This window comes from Xyrauchen texanus, chromosome 33, assembly GCF_025860055.1.
Source record: "Xyrauchen texanus isolate HMW12.3.18 chromosome 33, RBS_HiC_50CHRs, whole genome shotgun sequence".
In the NCBI taxonomy this organism is placed as follows: Eukaryota; Metazoa; Chordata; class Actinopteri; order Cypriniformes; family Catostomidae; genus Xyrauchen; species Xyrauchen texanus.
The window spans coordinates 17,399,414-17,416,813 of NC_068308.1; the positions used below are offsets into that span (position 1 = coordinate 17,399,414).

Sequence of the window (17,400 nt, forward strand, 5' to 3'; positions counted from 1 at the left end):
AACACAACAGGTGCCAGATTCACAAAAATCTTCTTTAGAATTTATTTTTATTATTTAAACGTTATTGGGATAAATTATAAAAAGTCTTATAAAAGTTATAAAAGTGGAGTGGTGGTGGTGTAGTGGTCTAAGCACATAACTTGTAATTTGATAATCAGAAGGACGCTGGTTCGAGCCCCACCGCCACCACCATTGTGTCCTTGAGCAAGGCACTTAACTCCAGGTTGCTCCGGGGGGATTGTCCCTGTAATAAGTGCTCTGTAAGTTGCTTTGGATAAAAGCATCTGCCAAATGCATAAATGTAAATGAATATTTCACCCAAAAATGAAAATTTACTCACTATCATACCATCCCAGATGTGTGTGACTTTATTTCTTCTGCTGAACACAAACAAATATTTTTTTTTGAAGAATATTTAAGCTCTGTGTGTCCACACGCATTGCGAGTATATGGTCCAAACTTTGACGCTCCAAAAAAGGCATATTAAAAGTAATACACAAGGCTCTGGTGGTTTATTCAGTGTCTTCAGAAGCAATCCAATTGCTTTTGGGTGAGAACAAACCCAAATATAAATCCCTTTTCACTGTAAAATTTGCCATTGCAGTATGTAGGTACGATCATGATTTTAAAACTCAATTACACTTCCTAGTGCTTGACGCACGTGCAGAACGCTAGATGATGCTACATGAAGTGTAATCAAGCTTGAAATCATGATCGGCAAGGAGACTGCAGATGTCAAGATTAGTAGTGATAGGTCAATTATATATTGGTCTGTTCTCACCCAAAATCTATTAAATAATTTCTGAAGATATGGATGTAACCACTGGAGTCTTTTGGACTAATTTTATGCCGCATTTATATGCTTTTTTGAGCTTCAAAGTTCTGGCCACCATTCAATTGCATAAGCTCATAAAAATCTTTGTGTCCTGCAGAAGAAAGAAAGACATACACATCTGGGATGGCATGAGGATGAGTGGGAGACTTTTTATATTTTGGGCAAACTATTCCTTTAAGAACATTCAGGTTGTGGGAATAGAAAGCATTCTTAACTTTATTTATTATGTTAGAAAATAAGAAGAAAATAGCTGTTAGGAAGAATTGAATGTTTCCTCAATCCAGCTCCAACCCTTTATCCTTTGTTTTTGCACATGGACTGACTGACTGATTGTCTGACTACAACTGTGCCACAAGGGCTCCTTTCTTATGCCATAATATCTGAATGTGAGAAGATAGAAGAAAATAATCATAATTCTGGTCCCACAATGAGTGACTCCCACGTCTCGGTCAGTAGAAATGACTCTAAGGCTCTTTCAAGCCATGGTAAATAGATATATTCGTGCTGTCGGCCGTCGCAGCTCCTGTAGAGGTCTACAAGCCCTCTAAATTTGGGTTTCTCACTCCTGGCCGATCTGGCTTGCACGCGCGCCCCGAATGATACTTTTCTGCGCGCTGATTGCTCGAGCCCCTCTCTTTCCTGATCTCCCATTGGCTGTCAGGATGAGTCTCGCATGAGCCAATGCGCACGGGGGCTTCATGTACTGCTGAAAGCGCTTGACTTTTGCAGTGCAGCTGGACTGCGAGGGGGGCGTGCCGCAGTGATCGACAGTGCTTCAACTGGATTCTCGTTTGGAAGCTTCAAACGTGTTTAAATGAAGTTTAAAAGCACGTAGGGAAGTCCTGAACGTGTCCCAACTACAGAGCAATTCGTATCTGTCGTTTTGGAAATATACCACGTTTGTCCAATGAATTGCACCAGGTAAGAATACAGAGTGCGTCACATTCCAGCGAGAGAGGGTCAGTTAGGTTTATTACTGCTTAGTACGCGTATGAAAAGTGTTATATTTAATAAAAGTGGAACAGTTTAATGTCAATAATTGTTTAATATTCGATTTAAACGACTATTTTGGATTGTTTAACCTATTATTTAGATAGTGGATGAAAGTATTTGCTTGATAAGCAACATAACATAGAATGGAAATCTTTACGGCTCTTTGGGAAGGGATTTTGTGTCTGTTTATATAATGTAATGAGTGCGTCTTCATTACTAAACATTTTTATATAGACTTTTAATGGTTTGTAAAGGTCTTTTGAGTTCTGTAAATCACATATCGACTTTTGCTTTGTTGCTTTTTATCTGCATATACATTTATTTTACTATATATATGTGTGTGTGTGTGTGTGTGTGTGTGTGTGTGTGTGTGTGTGTGTGTGTGTTGTCATGTATTACATTTTGTATAAATTATAATTATAATGATAATTTGATTACAGCAACTTTGGTTATGTACAACTAGATAGCTTTAGGTGTTTTGTTAATTCATTCTGTAAAATCAAATGTCACCTCTCTTTCCTGAATCTCTGCTTAATTGGTCACTAGTGTTGTTCTTTATTCTCTTTAATACAGGGTTCTGCATATTTTGAACCCCAGGCCGATGCCGAGTCCAATTATGCCTGTGGATGTAGCAATGAGAATCTGTTTGGCACACTCGCCGCCTCTTCACTGTTTCCTCAGTTCATATGAAGATTGCAAGTCCAGGAACCTAGTCAACCAATACAAACCCCTACGATCCTGCATCAGCTCTAAGACAAAAGTGGACACAGCCAACTTGGGCTGGAATAGTCCCAAAACAAAAGCTAAGAAGAAAGTGGTTTTTGCTGACTCCAAAGGCATGTCTCTAACGGCAGTCCATGTGTTCAACGAATTTGAGGAAGATCCCATGATAGACCTGCAGTTTGAATTATCAGACCTGGAGGAAGCTATTGGTGGCCTGAAAGTTGAGAAAGAGAAGAATTTGGTTTTGGACTTCCCTCAGCCCTCCGCAGACTATTTGGAGTTCCGAAACCATCTAAAGAAGAACCTGGTATGCTTGGAAAACTGTATAATTCAAGAGACATCGCTCACTGGCACAGTAAAAGTTAGCAATGTAAGCTTTGAGAAGGTTGTCCATGTGCGAATAACGTTTGATTCATGGAAAAGCTACACTGACATTCCTTGTACCTACATGAATAATGTTTATGGTTGCGAAGATGTTGACATCTTCTCATTTTCCATCGACCTTCCAAGTTTTGTGCCCCAAGATGAGCAGGTGGAGTTCTGCATATCGTACAAAACTCACAATATGACACACTGGGACAATAACGATGGGAAAAATTACAAGTTGGTTTATAGAGAATACAACCTCATTCAGGCCAACCATATCATTCAGAAGACCACGACAGATTTCAAGAATCAAGGCAAACGGCCAGAGATGGACTTTGATCAATTTGGGAGCCCGAGAACATCCAGTGGCTTCTTTCCCGAGTGGCAGAGCTGGGGGCGTATTGAGAACAACACACCCTACTGGTGACAGTTCAAGGGGCCCAGACGAACACGGCAGTGGTTAAAGGACAAATGCAAGTGGAGCACCGTGTTCATTTCAGAAGTTGACTTAAACAGTGAGAATGCTCAGTTAAAAAGTTTAAATAGTAGAAATTAGCAATGATTTCCACAAAAGAAAGCCCCCTTTTTGGCACTTTTTTGTCTGTTCAGACTGTCGAAAATAATGTGATATTGGGCTCTGAAATTATAAAAATTTGTAACTAACTATGTTAACACTATATGACAGCGATCACTCAGATTTACACTATGCCATTTTCTTGATTTGACATGGGGTAAATCAATAATTCTCATAACATAGATGCCTTCCATTGTGATTCTTTAATGCAATTTTACAACTGTAATACAATGGCACCCCCATATCCTTGTTTGAAGTGAACAACTAGTGCTTGCTCCTAAATAGATTCTTCAATGTGCAATTTTGTTAGCTTGAAGGGTAATGATTTTGATCGAGAGCATCTGTCTTTATCCACTGTGAAGTCACTGAATTGTGGGAATCCTGCTTCTGAAATGTGACTGGACATAAAATATCTAATAATATAAGTCACCCTTTAGAGCAGATGAACCAGCACTGCATGTAATACCTTTAAAGGGATAGTTCACCCAAACATTTAAATTCTCTCATTATTTACACACCTTCATGCAATCCCAGATGTGTGACTTTTTTTCTTCTGCTGAACACAAAAGATTTTTAGTAGAATATTTCAGCTCTGTAGGTCCATATAATGCAAGTGACTGGTAGCCAGAACTTTGAAGGTCCAAAAATCACATTAAGGCAGCATAAAAGTAATCCATATGACTCCAGTGGTTTAATATACTGTATGTCGTCAGAAGCGATGCAATCACTTTGGGTGAGAAACAGATCAATATTTATATTGATAATATATTTATTTGTGTTCTGCTGAAAAAAGAAAGTCATACACATCTGGGCTGGCATGAGAGTGAGTAAGTAATTAGAGAAATTTCATTTTTGGGTGAACTATTCCTTTAAATCCAGATCGGCCAAATCTTGATTGTGAAAGTGGAAATCTGGTACAATATAGGATTGCTTCATATTGAAGTTGTTGTATCTCATTTCAACTTTTAACAATAAGCATGATGCTTTATAAGGAGGTCCATGAGAGATAATAAGGTCCATTACGCGCTAAATGCAAACTCCTGCACCTCAGTTTTTCCTACGTCTTTTCTACTTTTTTAAAGCTGCAGTGTCATTCACACTTCTTTCCTACAACATTTTTGCTGCTATAGTTTTGTGTGTACCTGTGTTTTCTGCATTGTATTGTGTGGTGTGCGTATGGAAACTTCCCAGTGTTATTTGGAGGGACTTTGGATGTAACTTTAAGGAAGGTATAATAAGTGAGGAAAGTGGCTAAGGAGAAAGATAATATTGAATGAGATTAATTGTTGCCTTTTTTTAAACGCTTGTTTTTCCCCTGTTCTGCTGCAATATAAAAACAGGTCAGTATGTTGAGGTTGACGCCTTGAATGAAAGTGATTGTGAACAGAGATGAACTATGCTATAGCTGCTGTAATTGCGAGAGAGATCATGCAGGTTGAATGTAAAAAAAGCATGCACAAGCCTAAATATTTTTTCTACTGCAAAGAAAGATGTTTGTTTGAAAAAATGTTGTACTCTCTGTCCCTTTTAGAAATAAAACTTAATGTTTCTATGATGAGAGACTTATGGTGCTTTTTTGTTTATAGATGATGTGTGTTGATTTCACTTTTTGGCTCATTTGCAATTTGTCATGTTTAATGAAAACCTTGTTATGTTTCACATTAATATTGTCACCTCAATTTCAAAGTTATGTATAAAGTGACCATATAAGATGCATTTTGTGCAGACCTCCACTACATATATATACTATATAACCTATTGTATACGGCGTGTTCGTATCTGCAAGTTTTTATAATTAGACTGACCTGGTAATCCTCTTTTGTGGCCTATCAGTCCTGAATGAGAGGGGGTGGGGAGGTGGTATAATAGCCTGGTAACAGACAAACTGAAAAATGCACCTCCTCATTGTGAGCAAATGTTACAGGCCAGTGAGTATAATGAATGAAAAGAGAAGCATTTGGGGTTTTTAAGATTGCTGATAAATAGTTGACCCAATGGGGATTTTAAAATTAATCAATTCTTTACTCTAGACGTAAACAACCAGGTGTGTTATTTAGTTTAATGTCATTTATTTTGGGAAACTTTCAACCCGATCTCATGAAAAGTCATACATCATTTACAAGTTGGCTATTTTGTATGGTCTCGCATGATGTTGTTCGCATAAACTTGTACGACTTCATCACGTGCAAATTCCCGGATGTCTAATGCGGAAGGAAGCGCGAGTTCTGTGCACGAGGTGTTAAGGGTGCACTTAATTAATATTATGCCCTAACCCAAACCCCTTATCTAAACTTAACCAATCAGTAGAGTGTGTAAACATGATAGGAAGCTGTTGTGTGTGACAGAAGCAAGTAATTGTCACATATTAGATGTAAATGATATCTAGCGATATCATTGGCTGTAGTGAAAGTCATAAGAATTCAAAAGAGTTCAGTCGCACGATATCATATGAATGGTAGCACAGAGGCAAATGTTGACAAGCTTGTCATTGCCCTTTGAACATCCAAAAATATATACCTAGTGGAAATATTCCAGGACAGGACATGTACTCCATGAACATCCAGTACATCTCTGCGAGGAAACACAATGTAAACCCATAAGCAACATACGTGATTTCAGGCTTTATCTCCAATAATTCGTTCTATTGATCTTTTTGATATTGGCAAAGTAGCCATCCAAGAAGAGATACTCTTCTAAAACTGGGCTGAACAAAGTAAAAAATGAGAAGCAAGCCAATATTCCACAATCATAGTATTGTGTTAAGTGTAATGAAGGTGACGCAAGTTATTCAAATCATGTGTCGGTTGCTTACAATAAAAATAAGCTCAGAGAGAGGCAATTTGTGTGGAAATCTCAAAAGACCCTCTCAGTGAAGAACTGGCAGAAAGTGTTGCATTACAGGCTTCTTCCATAGAAGCACCACTGCTAACAAGACTTTAGACATTCAAAAAGCTGTTGGAACTGCTGATTCAGAATAATTAAACTTTTGTTTGCATAGAACGGAAAAGTGCTTATTAAATGTCCATTTCCAGTTGTGCCATGTTTTATTCTCCTTTGAAAAGCAGGAGTGTCACTAATATATGGTCCCTGTGTGATGCAGACACATTGAATGCTGAAAAACTTGTTTAAACCCACACATCAATGTCATCTTATGTCAGAAGAGAACAATCCCACTTTGGTAGTCATAGTTTACTGTACATACATCTATAAAAGGTCACTCAAGGTTAAAGATTAGGGCTAGCAACCATGAGTAACAACAATCATTGATTGCGCAAACAAATCAGCATGGTACTTCAGAAGTTAATGTGCACTGAAATCAACCCCATTCAGCCGAATTAGTGACAAGCACCATCCCCCGTCAAACATTTTGCATTAAATTCAACCATGAATGCTTTTCAATCTAGTACTACTAATGTTGTGTGAGCAACTTCTGAGACATGGGTTCTGGTTACGTGGAAACCAGGAAGTAATTGCATTTATATAAACAATGGTGAGCTTGATTTATACTAGAGGTTGCATTTTCCCTCTAAACTCTGAGACAAATTTTCTCCCAGAAACCAGAGCTGACACGTGCCCATACATTCAACATCACTTGCCACTGGGGGCAGTGATTAAAATTTCAGTAAACACTCCAAGTGTATCTATCTGCATCCCGCAAGACTACAAGGAACACCTACTCATGACACGCCCACTCCAAGTAACGGTCCCCTTAGATCATAAAGAGATTCAACAGAGTGCAACAGTCTGGTTCCAGAAGTAAAAATCCCAATCATTTATCCCATAGACCACTTGATTTACAATGATAACTTTTGGACAGACCAACCATGAGCTAGGAGTTTGTAAAATGCTGTATACTTCCATTCAAGCCATCTGTCTGCGTTATTTCAACATTGTTTAAAAATCGTGTTTGATAGTGGAATTCATGATAAACAACTACATTACCCATGGTACAGCAGAGAAAGATCCACTAATCAGAAAACTGCATTCAACGAAACCCCGCGAAATGTGCCTCGGAGCTACCACGCACTCCCGTGAATGATGCACTGTGAATGACGCAACTGATTCTGTCTCCCTTCACCCTTAAACAATATATATTTGTACATATCGGAATATTTTGCAATAAACGTAAAATATATTGTTACTATACTTATAATCAGCAACCTAAAATCAGTCGTTTTAGATATTCCCAGGCACTGTTGCGCTCAATTGTCTGAAAGAACTTTTAAAATCCTATGCAGTCGCTGTACGATTCATGCCATCATTTTAGGGGTGAAGGGTTGCATCAGGTTTAGGGGTGAAGGGTTGCTGCGGGACTGCAATTAAACTCAACAAACACTGTATGAATATCAATCAAACTTTGCAAGTCTCAAGCAGTTTGCTGGTTATTTGAAGGGGGTGTAACTTGTAGTGGGCATTTAGTGTAGTACACGTGTCTTCTAGAAGTCTTGCAGGACACAGACACACCCTTCTCAAACATGGGACGATTTTAGCTGCAGAACTTTCGACCTACTGTTACCGAATTCACAGTGTGCTGAGTCTGATGTAATCCCAGACTGCTCAAAGGGGATTGTCACTAGTATAATACAAAAGTTGCTTTGTTTTTAGATCACTTTAGTAATTCAACTAGATAGGAGCTGTACTTTCATGACTGGGAAAAAATTGAGACTCTCTCATTATTAACTTACATGTTCGGTCTATGTAGAAAACTGATCCAAAAAACATAGCAAGTGCTAATTGGTGCCTGACCTCTCCCACAGTCTCTATAATCAAACAGCTGTAGTAGGTCTGAAACCTTAATATAGAGAGCTTTCAGAAGTATTCATGTTTGAAATTGAAAGTATTGTGGCCCTCTGATTGAACACGACACATTGGCAAACAAGTAAATGATTAAAATTCCAGCTTTTATCATGCAGTTATAAAATTGTCCACCACAAATAATTTAAAGTATGCATAAAATAATGATGATCAAAAATTTGAGTCAACTTCAATTTTAGGTAAATAGCAATACACAATGACCTGACCATGTGGCTGCTTTTGGTCAGTTTATTACGGCAACGTTTATTTTAAAAATCCAATAACGAGAAGAAATACTTGTGTAAACTTACACAACAATAGAAATGTTTAAATAACTGCTAGTTTTGTGTCAAGACCCTGCTGAAAAGTTTATATCAGCATGAATTTCATTGCTGCTCCATGTTTATGCTGTTGCTGTTCTGGTCTAGCTGGTGGACCAGCTTAGCCATTGTTTACCAGAAAACAATTCCAGTTAACCAATATGGTCTGTCCTTAGGCTTGCTAGTTAAGCTAGTTAAGAAGCCTGGAAGGGACACCAGCATACCAGGATTCAAAACTCAACATATGCTGGTGACCATCAAAGGCAAGGCAGGTTTGTCTGAGGACTCTAAATCAAACACCTCTTAAACTTTGCCTCATCAGTGATTTAATAATTGAACTTTTATCACAATTAAGTAGCACAGGATCTTTGAGAAGCAGTGAAAAATGTCCAATCCGTTAAATGACTTCATTGGTCAAGCTCAGGCTTAAAAGCCCAACTGAGGTCACTGAAGTCAATATTACTCAGCACTTAAAGTCTCATACGTTTCTCACTCACTGATTGGCCAGGGTAAGTGTTTGCGTGGGGAGTGCTGGAAACGTCCTCCTTGTCCGCTAAATTCTATTCTTAGCTCAAAACCTCATACCTCTTCTGCTTCACATGCCATCAATTGCACTAAATGTCAAGTATCTTTTACGATATACTACAGGCATCAAAATAGAGATACTTTCAATGAATGTAGCACACTATACAGCATGTACCCACCAAAACAACCATAAACTGAGTGGTGACACACTACCTTAGACTTGGTTAGTGTCTAAGAAAAATTATCCCAGTTATCTGATAATAAGCTTTATTTATGCAAGTTAAGACAAAATATGAAACTTTAATGAACAGTTAAATGGTTATAATCTTTTTATTAACTACCTGAGAGTTTTATAATTGTATCTCAGATGAGATTATAGTGGCTTTTTAATACAAATCTAGGACGAGTGAACCTCAAGAACAAACTCAATAAAACAAACAACTCACTGCAAAAAGTATTTGTGTCTTGTTTTCCAGTAAAACTATAGTAGACTAAGACAAAACTACATAAGATATTAAGACTTGTTTTCAGAGATTATATAATATCTTGAATTATCCCCATTAGGATTATTTTTTCTCTCTTTCTTACAAAATTTAGTGAGAAACAAAAGAAGAAAAAAAAAAAGCCAATGCGTTAAGAATTATAAACTATATAACTTGAAAACAAGTCTTATTAAAACAAAGAATTTTGTTTTAGGGTGTTTAAATAGTTTTACTGTAAACAAGATAAAATACTGATTACTACACTTTTTGTGTACAGTAGTACTGAGCTGACCCTATACAGGTTTTTAGTCAATGTATATTAAATTAGCAGTTGTGTAATATACCTTCACTGGAATGATGATTCAGTGAGTAAAGGGAGGTGGTGGCCACAGTGAAAGATGCTATAACTGTTACTATAAATCTATATTTAATTTCACAGAGATGACATGGCATGAAACTGGCCACCTGTCCAGGGTGTTTCTGCTTTCGACCCGAGACAGCTGGGATAGACTCCAGCCCTACCCGCAACCCTCCATAAGACAAGTAGCTTTAGAAGATGGATGGACAGGCATGACCAGTCTTGTTAGCTTGAATGCTGAAGTGCTGATTTTTTTTCTTTTTTTTCTTTTGACAGTGAATCATGCATATCTGCATACACATACCAAGAATCTCCCACACATTGCATCAGCTGGATTTGTTTTCTCAGACAGTATCCAAATTCTGCATACCAGAAATTATCTGAAAAGTGAATTTCTCTGTACACTACAAGCAATCCAGGTAAATAAAAAAATTATAATAATAAAAAAAAAATCAACAGCTGTTGTTGTGTTTTACAGTTGCTCTATGCCTAAATATATATTTAATTAACTGATGTAATGTTAATAAACCAACCTGCTTGGACTACTAATGTGCTTTGTACCTGCACTGAAAGAAATTACTAGTAAGATTTATTAAATTTTTATTTTGCAAGTTTTTGCACACCATTTTTGTAAGGACATTTTAATGGTATAAAATGAAGTAAAATGTACTTAATTCATGACACAATATTCATAAAAGTGAGTGAGCAAAATTAACTTAAACATTTCAGGTAATTTAGTAACTTTCACTAACAAATCTGATGTAGAATTAGTTTAACTGAAATTAACATTTTATTGGAACATTTCACATTTTTAACTTTCTTTATGAATACGTGTTTAATAATGTACCACAGGACATACAGAAGCCTTCCACAGGAAAACGTAATGCATGTAACGCAGTGTTAAGGACAACATCATTTAGCATCAATAGAAATAAGAACACTTGGTGAGCAAAACACGATGACAATTCAAAGGTAATTATTTTGATCATGAACAAGCAATTTTAAGTAAAAAATTTTTTACGTCAGACTTCACAAAACAAGAAGTTACAAACCTTAAAAGCAACATCAACAATAAAACGGGTGTAAATAAACATGCAAACAGTGAAACCTAATGAATGCATCTCATTAATTATTCAAGCCTGGTGAAAGATGAGAACACCAGCTTTGAAAAGGCAAGTACATTTTTTTTTTTAACCTCTGAATTGTACTCATATTTGCATATAAATATGACAAAGTTTTCTACTTTAAGTAAGAAAGTACTTAATCATTTCTGCTATATTTATTTCAATTCAAAACCATTTCTGTGTCATGATAACCTTAATAATACAAGTGGTCAAAGAGCTGTGGCTATTAAACATATTACAGAAATAAGACAAAACACCATTGGGTTGCACAGATGATACTAAAATAAGGCAAAAAAAACTACTTTTACTTTTGAAAGTTTACATTAGTATTTTGCATTTATTGTATTGTCCTTTTAAATCAAATAGAATTTTCCACAGTAATGTTGTTACACTGTGATTTCTAATCTTTAAAGGTTATTGTGGAGTAAAAGATATAAATCAAATCTCTGCCAGTGATACAGAGAACAGAATACTATAAATCAAGTGCTTTAGATCAACATAACTTAGACCTGTCAGGACACTATTTCTGTAAAAAATATTTATGTCATCTTGGACCTATTCACTAAGCTGTTTTATACATGCAAAATGAGTCTGTGATTCAGAAATCAAGAGATCAGCTGCTCTGTGTAAAGGAAGAGATTAAAATGTAACCCATGACAGTGGGCAGGGTCTGTTAAGTAGGACACATACAGGGATTATCATGGCCAGTGTTTATCTCACTAGTATGAAGGCTACGTGCTCAATAGTTCATCGTTGTCAGAGACACAAGTGTAAAGAAACCAGCACAATTCAAGGCTATACAAGAATATGCCAAATCTGGTCTATTTGTCATCTGTGCCTCACGTAAACAGATTTGAGATTGCATTTATTGAGGCCTATATGTGAGTATCATTTTAAAAAGCAGCTCAGTGAATACTTTATTCATAAAAGACACACTCTGATCCTTTATGTGGTTGAAATCTAATTAAAATCTGTATCTATTGTTTGTTTTGTTTGTTTTGTTTTTTACTATATTTGTAGTTAAAATAACCTTGCGGTTGGTCTTACCAGAAATACTGACCAACCAAACTATGGAGGCACAAAGATAAAAGAAAATCCCTTAAACTCAACCTATATCAACATCATTCGCTCTTTGAATCTCTGTAAAACCTTTATGAAACCTTTATAAAATTGAACTTCTAAAATATAATCTGAAACAATGAAATGCTCTGGGCAGTTTTGTTGTTCTATTTCTACTTGGAATTCTACCAAAGTGCTTTAATATGATTTTATTTATTTTCCGTGTAGTGGGGAAGTAATACTCCAGCTTGCAACCAGAGTTCATAACAATAACTGTATGGCTTCAATAGAAAACAGATCATACTTTTACCATCACAAACAAATGGTCTTGAAAATCGTGAGCCACAGTAATCTTTTGGAGATGAGACGGAAATTGAAAAGTTCAGTAGTCAAAGTATTTTCTAAATTCTTGTCTTTTTAGTGGCACGCTCCACAGAGGATTTTCAAATCCTTACTTTAGGATCGCAAACACCTCTTTATCACCCTGGTATTTACAAAAAGTAAACCAGTAAAGCTATGCCAAAGAAAAGCACCTGGCAGACTCAAAGATGACAGGGCACACAGAGGTCAAAACTTTCCACACCTCTTCCAGAATTTGCTGTGGTTGTAAACCACCCCAAAAAAGTATTTTATTACATTTTGCAACACAAAACATGCCTCAGAAACCTCCCTTCTTTGTTTCTTTGAGCAAATCAAGGACACTGTGACCTAGCCAGGAGATACAGCATGAAAACACAGGAAGCTGAAGAACTTGACCAAACAAAAAACAAAGGGAGGTAAAGTGACTTTGGCTCTGGACTGCAGGCTGGAAAAGGCTTTCAAAAGGGGCAAATGTCAGACACTGCTCTTCTCTTTACACACTTTCTGCATATAGCACTGGTGGAGGGGATCATGTGTAAATGCCAAACCACATAACATGTGACATACATTATGTTTTGACAACTAGATGATTTGTTTGTGAACATTTCCCCTGTGAATTCTGAAGTGTTGAGTGGACCAAAAAGGTCATGGTATTTTTTCCCAGGCCCAGAAGAACACAATCCGGTGGTCACAATCCAGTCCAGTCAATGCGGAGTTGGCCAGACTTAACCCGCTGGGGCATAACAAAGGTGTAATGTTACAGTACATTGTTGTAGTTTACTAATTTGTTTTCATCAGTTTATTTCATCACCTTGTGTATGAATAAAGATTAAGAAGAACACATGCATTGCACTGCATGTTCCCCACCCTAACTAAAGTAATCAAAAAATAGCTGTGCGGGGTTTAGCTGCCCAAAAATGGCTTGCCATTGCACACAAGGCATTTATTAAGGAGGACTGGCGGGTGCTGCGGAGCTTAGTACAACAGTAGAGGGTGGCCTCCCCTTCCCCGGCATCAGTGCACCCCTATGTGTTGCATAGATGGGGCCTCAAGATGATCTGGAGGCCTACCTTGACCGTTTTGAGCACACCGTCGAAGCTCTGAAATGGCCACCGGAAAAATGGCCGGCCGATCTTCTGCCACAACAGCTTCCGGTCGCCAACCTCCAAGACTACTCAGGTGCTGAAGTCCATCTTGCAGCAGGTCGGCTGCAGCCCAGAAGAACATCGCTCAGCGAGGCCTCTGCCCAGCAGGACATCGACGCAGAGGATGTCATCAACCTGGTGGTGCTGGAGCAGTTAGTCTCCCGGTGGTCGAAAGGGACAGCTGAGTGGGTCCGCGATCCAGCTGGCAAAAACTATCTAGCAGCATATCCGGAGGCCGGTGTGCCACACACCCTTTTTAAGACAAATTTTATAATAATAATTAAGATTGGAACATTCATACATCCTTGGAAACTGTTATATTGTCAGATAAAAAAACAAAAAACAAGGATCATAAAATAAATAATATAGTTTTTTAATGGAACAAAATAACTTAATGCGCACAATGAGACAGAATGCAAAGGAGACCTTCAGCCATGCCACTGGAATAGGTCGTTGGGCCAGTGGGTGGCCTCCCCCTTACAGGCGTAAGCCTTATGGTGTGTTAGACATCATGAAGTAAAATTGGGATGAGGGACCTTACACCAATTTGGGACCCTTCTGTTCGGTTTGTTTGGGATCCTGGCTATGTTTCAGAGTCTTATGGACAGAGTCCTTAGACCACACGCTTCATGTGCCACTGCCTATTTGGGGTATCTGCATCTGGGGGACGTTCTGAGATCGCTGCGATGAGTGGGGCTCACAGCAAACCCGAAAAAGAGCTCAATTAGGCAGGTGGTGGTAAGGTATCTGGGGCTCCACTTGAGTCATGTTCAGGTGCGTCCCCAAATTGATAAAACCGCAGCGATTGCGACCTGCCTGAGACCCACAACCAAAAAGGAGAGGAGACAGTTCCTAGGGCTGGCTGGCTATTATTGAAGGTTTGTGCCTAATTATTCGGAAATCACCAGCCCACTGACTGATCTCACTAAAAGGGAGCTCCAGACACGGTCCAGTGAAGGGAGCCGTTCCAACAAGCATTCACACAGGTAAAAGCTGCAATTGGTGGCAGGCCGCTTCTACATTCCCAACTTCTCTCTCCATTTTGCTTTGCAGATGGACACATCGGACAGGGGGCTGGGTGCTGTACTGGCCCAAGTGGTGGAGGGGGAGGAGCGCCCGGTGCTGTACATTAGTCAGAAGCTCTCTATGAGAGAGACGGAGTACAGCACCATAGAGAAGGAGTGCTTGGTCATCAAGTGGGCAGTCCTCACTCTCCGCAACTATTTGTTGGGATGAGCATTCACCCTCTGTTCAGACCATGCCCAACTCAAATGGCTCCACCACATGAATGATGCCAAACCCCAGATCACACATTGGTATCTGGCACTCCAGCCATTTAATTTTGAGGTGGTCAACAGACCGGGGGCGCAGATGGGCGCAACTGGACTGAGTTGGGTGGTGGGGGTATGTGGAAGCAAGGGCATGGTCGAGCGTTCGTCTGGGGAGAGAGAAAGCAGTAAGGGTTTTCACCTGAGATGAATTACTGGTAATTGCTTTTTCTTTGTTCACAGTGAGAGACAAAGGGAATAAAAGGGGCCAGACCTCAGAGTGAGGGGAGAGAGCCCAGCTGAAGCTTCGAGGGTGTTGGAAGCTGCCAGTCCCATGAAATTGAGCATTTTGACTGTTTATATGAAGCTTTACTATTACGCAGTCAAGCGAACATTTTTGTGTGAAGAATAAAATTACCTTTGAGTTGGATTTGCTGTCTCTGCTTCCTCGTTCCTCAAACCCCTTACAATGAAATTGGCACAAAATTAGGGGTACATGACCCCCGCTATGTCTATGGTGGCTGGCCCAAGAGGATAGAGGGAAAAAAAAAACACAAACTAGTTTGTGCTCACACAATTTCACCCTAAAACCTGGCATGATTATCCATTTTAGTGACAAACCTCCAGTCAAATGTTTGAATTAGTGTAGAAACATTAATTTGTGCTGGATTGCAGTATTCATTTCCACAGATCAGATATTCGTGATAATAATCGTGACTATAAAAACTACTTGTCAGGTTGACTACATGTTGTCAGAAAAAAACAGGATAGGCAGCCTCTCCCTATGTTTACAGAGAGAGCTACAGAAAAATACTAATTTAGGGAGGGTTTAGAAACAGCATCTCAGTGCTTGAGGCTGGCACAGACAAAAATCTGCTGCATCACAGAACATCAGTACATGATTGACTCTGACTTCAGCAATGAGGCAGGACCCAGCTCAAAAGAGCTGATGAATGAGGGGTGACACCATTGTCAACAGTGATTCCTCCTCCTAACTTGTGATTATTGTGCATTAAATAGACAATGTGATAATTACACTCCTGAAGATCTGAGCTTTAATGCGGATATAACTTTGACAGTAACTTCTGAAAACGTCAACATATTTTACTCTAAATAATTGCTATTTGTTGATCGACTGCTGAAAATTGATCAGCTAGAATAATGTATAAACCAATAATGCATATAGAATCTTTTCTAAATGCTTCTTTCAATATCTTGCTTTTTTTATTCAACCATAATATAAAACCTTTGGCACAACTTCCACATGAGCAGGAAATATGTTCAAAATCCCATCCTTGCCACAGGCAAATGACAAAGATGTTTTGTATAGGACATTGCTTTGAAGGAATGCAATTCACAGTTCATGCATGACTTTCTATTGAAATGCATCTGTGATCACATCTATAATCATGTGAAATCATGGCTAATGCTTGTGCAGCATGTGTTGATGCCTGATGCTAGAGAAGGCCATGTAAATATTGCAGTTTATAGTATGCAGGACACTGTATTTTGGGATGCCTAACAAGCCCTCTTGTAGTACTGCAGTCAAAGCTCTGCCTGCGCAAAGCAGTGCTGGTTATTTAAAGCAGGAATGTCAGCAGTATTTCACACCTCAGAGGCAGTGAATAAACCTGTAATGGTGAGGATTATTTAAAAAAAATAAGAGGGCAGTTGAGCTTGATTAATGCTTTTTGATTAAAAGCTAAAGATAAAGTCATCACAGAATCTGCTATTTGATCAATGCACTGTTGTCATGGAAAATCAATCTATGCATTTCAGCTGCGCTGTTGAAAGGCAATGAAAGAGAGACTGCTGTTTTCATTCAATGTCAAACAGATGTACTTTACTGGGTTTGATCAGTACAATGTTGTGCACACTGGACGTACATGTCTTGCCTTGGATCTCTGTAGTTTGAACCCTGCTGTGTCATAAACAGTGCTGGGTAGAAACAGATTACATGTAATTTGTATTATGTTATCAGATTACACAAATCAAGGACATGTTAGCAGATTAAATTACATTTGAAAATACTCTGCAGCTACTTTTTCATGGATTACATGATTATATGTGTCTAATTTATTGATCCCTGTAGTGCAGTAAATCTTATTGAGGTGATGTTAGTTTTTGTTTTGTGAATTGCTTTTTAACTCAGTTTAACAAATGGACATTAATGTGCTTTTGTGACAGTTTTCGATGATTCACAAATATAACTGGTCTAATCTGTTATCACACATGGATGGCATTTGTAATAAAAAATTGCCAGAGTAAGAACATTTTAAGTGCCATTTTATTTCACTCAGAAACAGACAAATAGTGTGTAAACACAAAAACCTCTTAGCAATTTTCATATTTTGATCCATTTATGCATTCGCCAACACTGTCAAAATAGTACAATCTTATCCTACTCAAATTAATATGACATACATTTTATCGACAAAACAGTAATCCAAAAGTAATTTGAAAACAATCCGATT

At 38.2% G+C, this 17,400-nt stretch overlaps 1 protein-coding gene across 1 annotated transcript; it reads left to right on the forward strand.

Annotated features, from left to right (window-relative positions):
- Positions 1-1,551: 1,551 nt before the first annotated feature.
- On the forward strand, positions 1,552-3,726 carry ppp1r3cb (protein phosphatase 1, regulatory subunit 3Cb). The gene is made up of 2 exons (XM_052102890.1): positions 1,552-1,756; positions 2,402-3,726. The coding sequence occupies exons 1-2, from the start codon at positions 1,743-1,745 to the stop codon at positions 3,342-3,344; spliced, it is 957 nt and encodes a 318-aa protein (XP_051958850.1). The 5' UTR covers positions 1,552-1,742; the 3' UTR covers positions 3,345-3,726.
- The last annotated feature ends 13,674 nt before the right edge of the window (positions 3,727-17,400 follow it).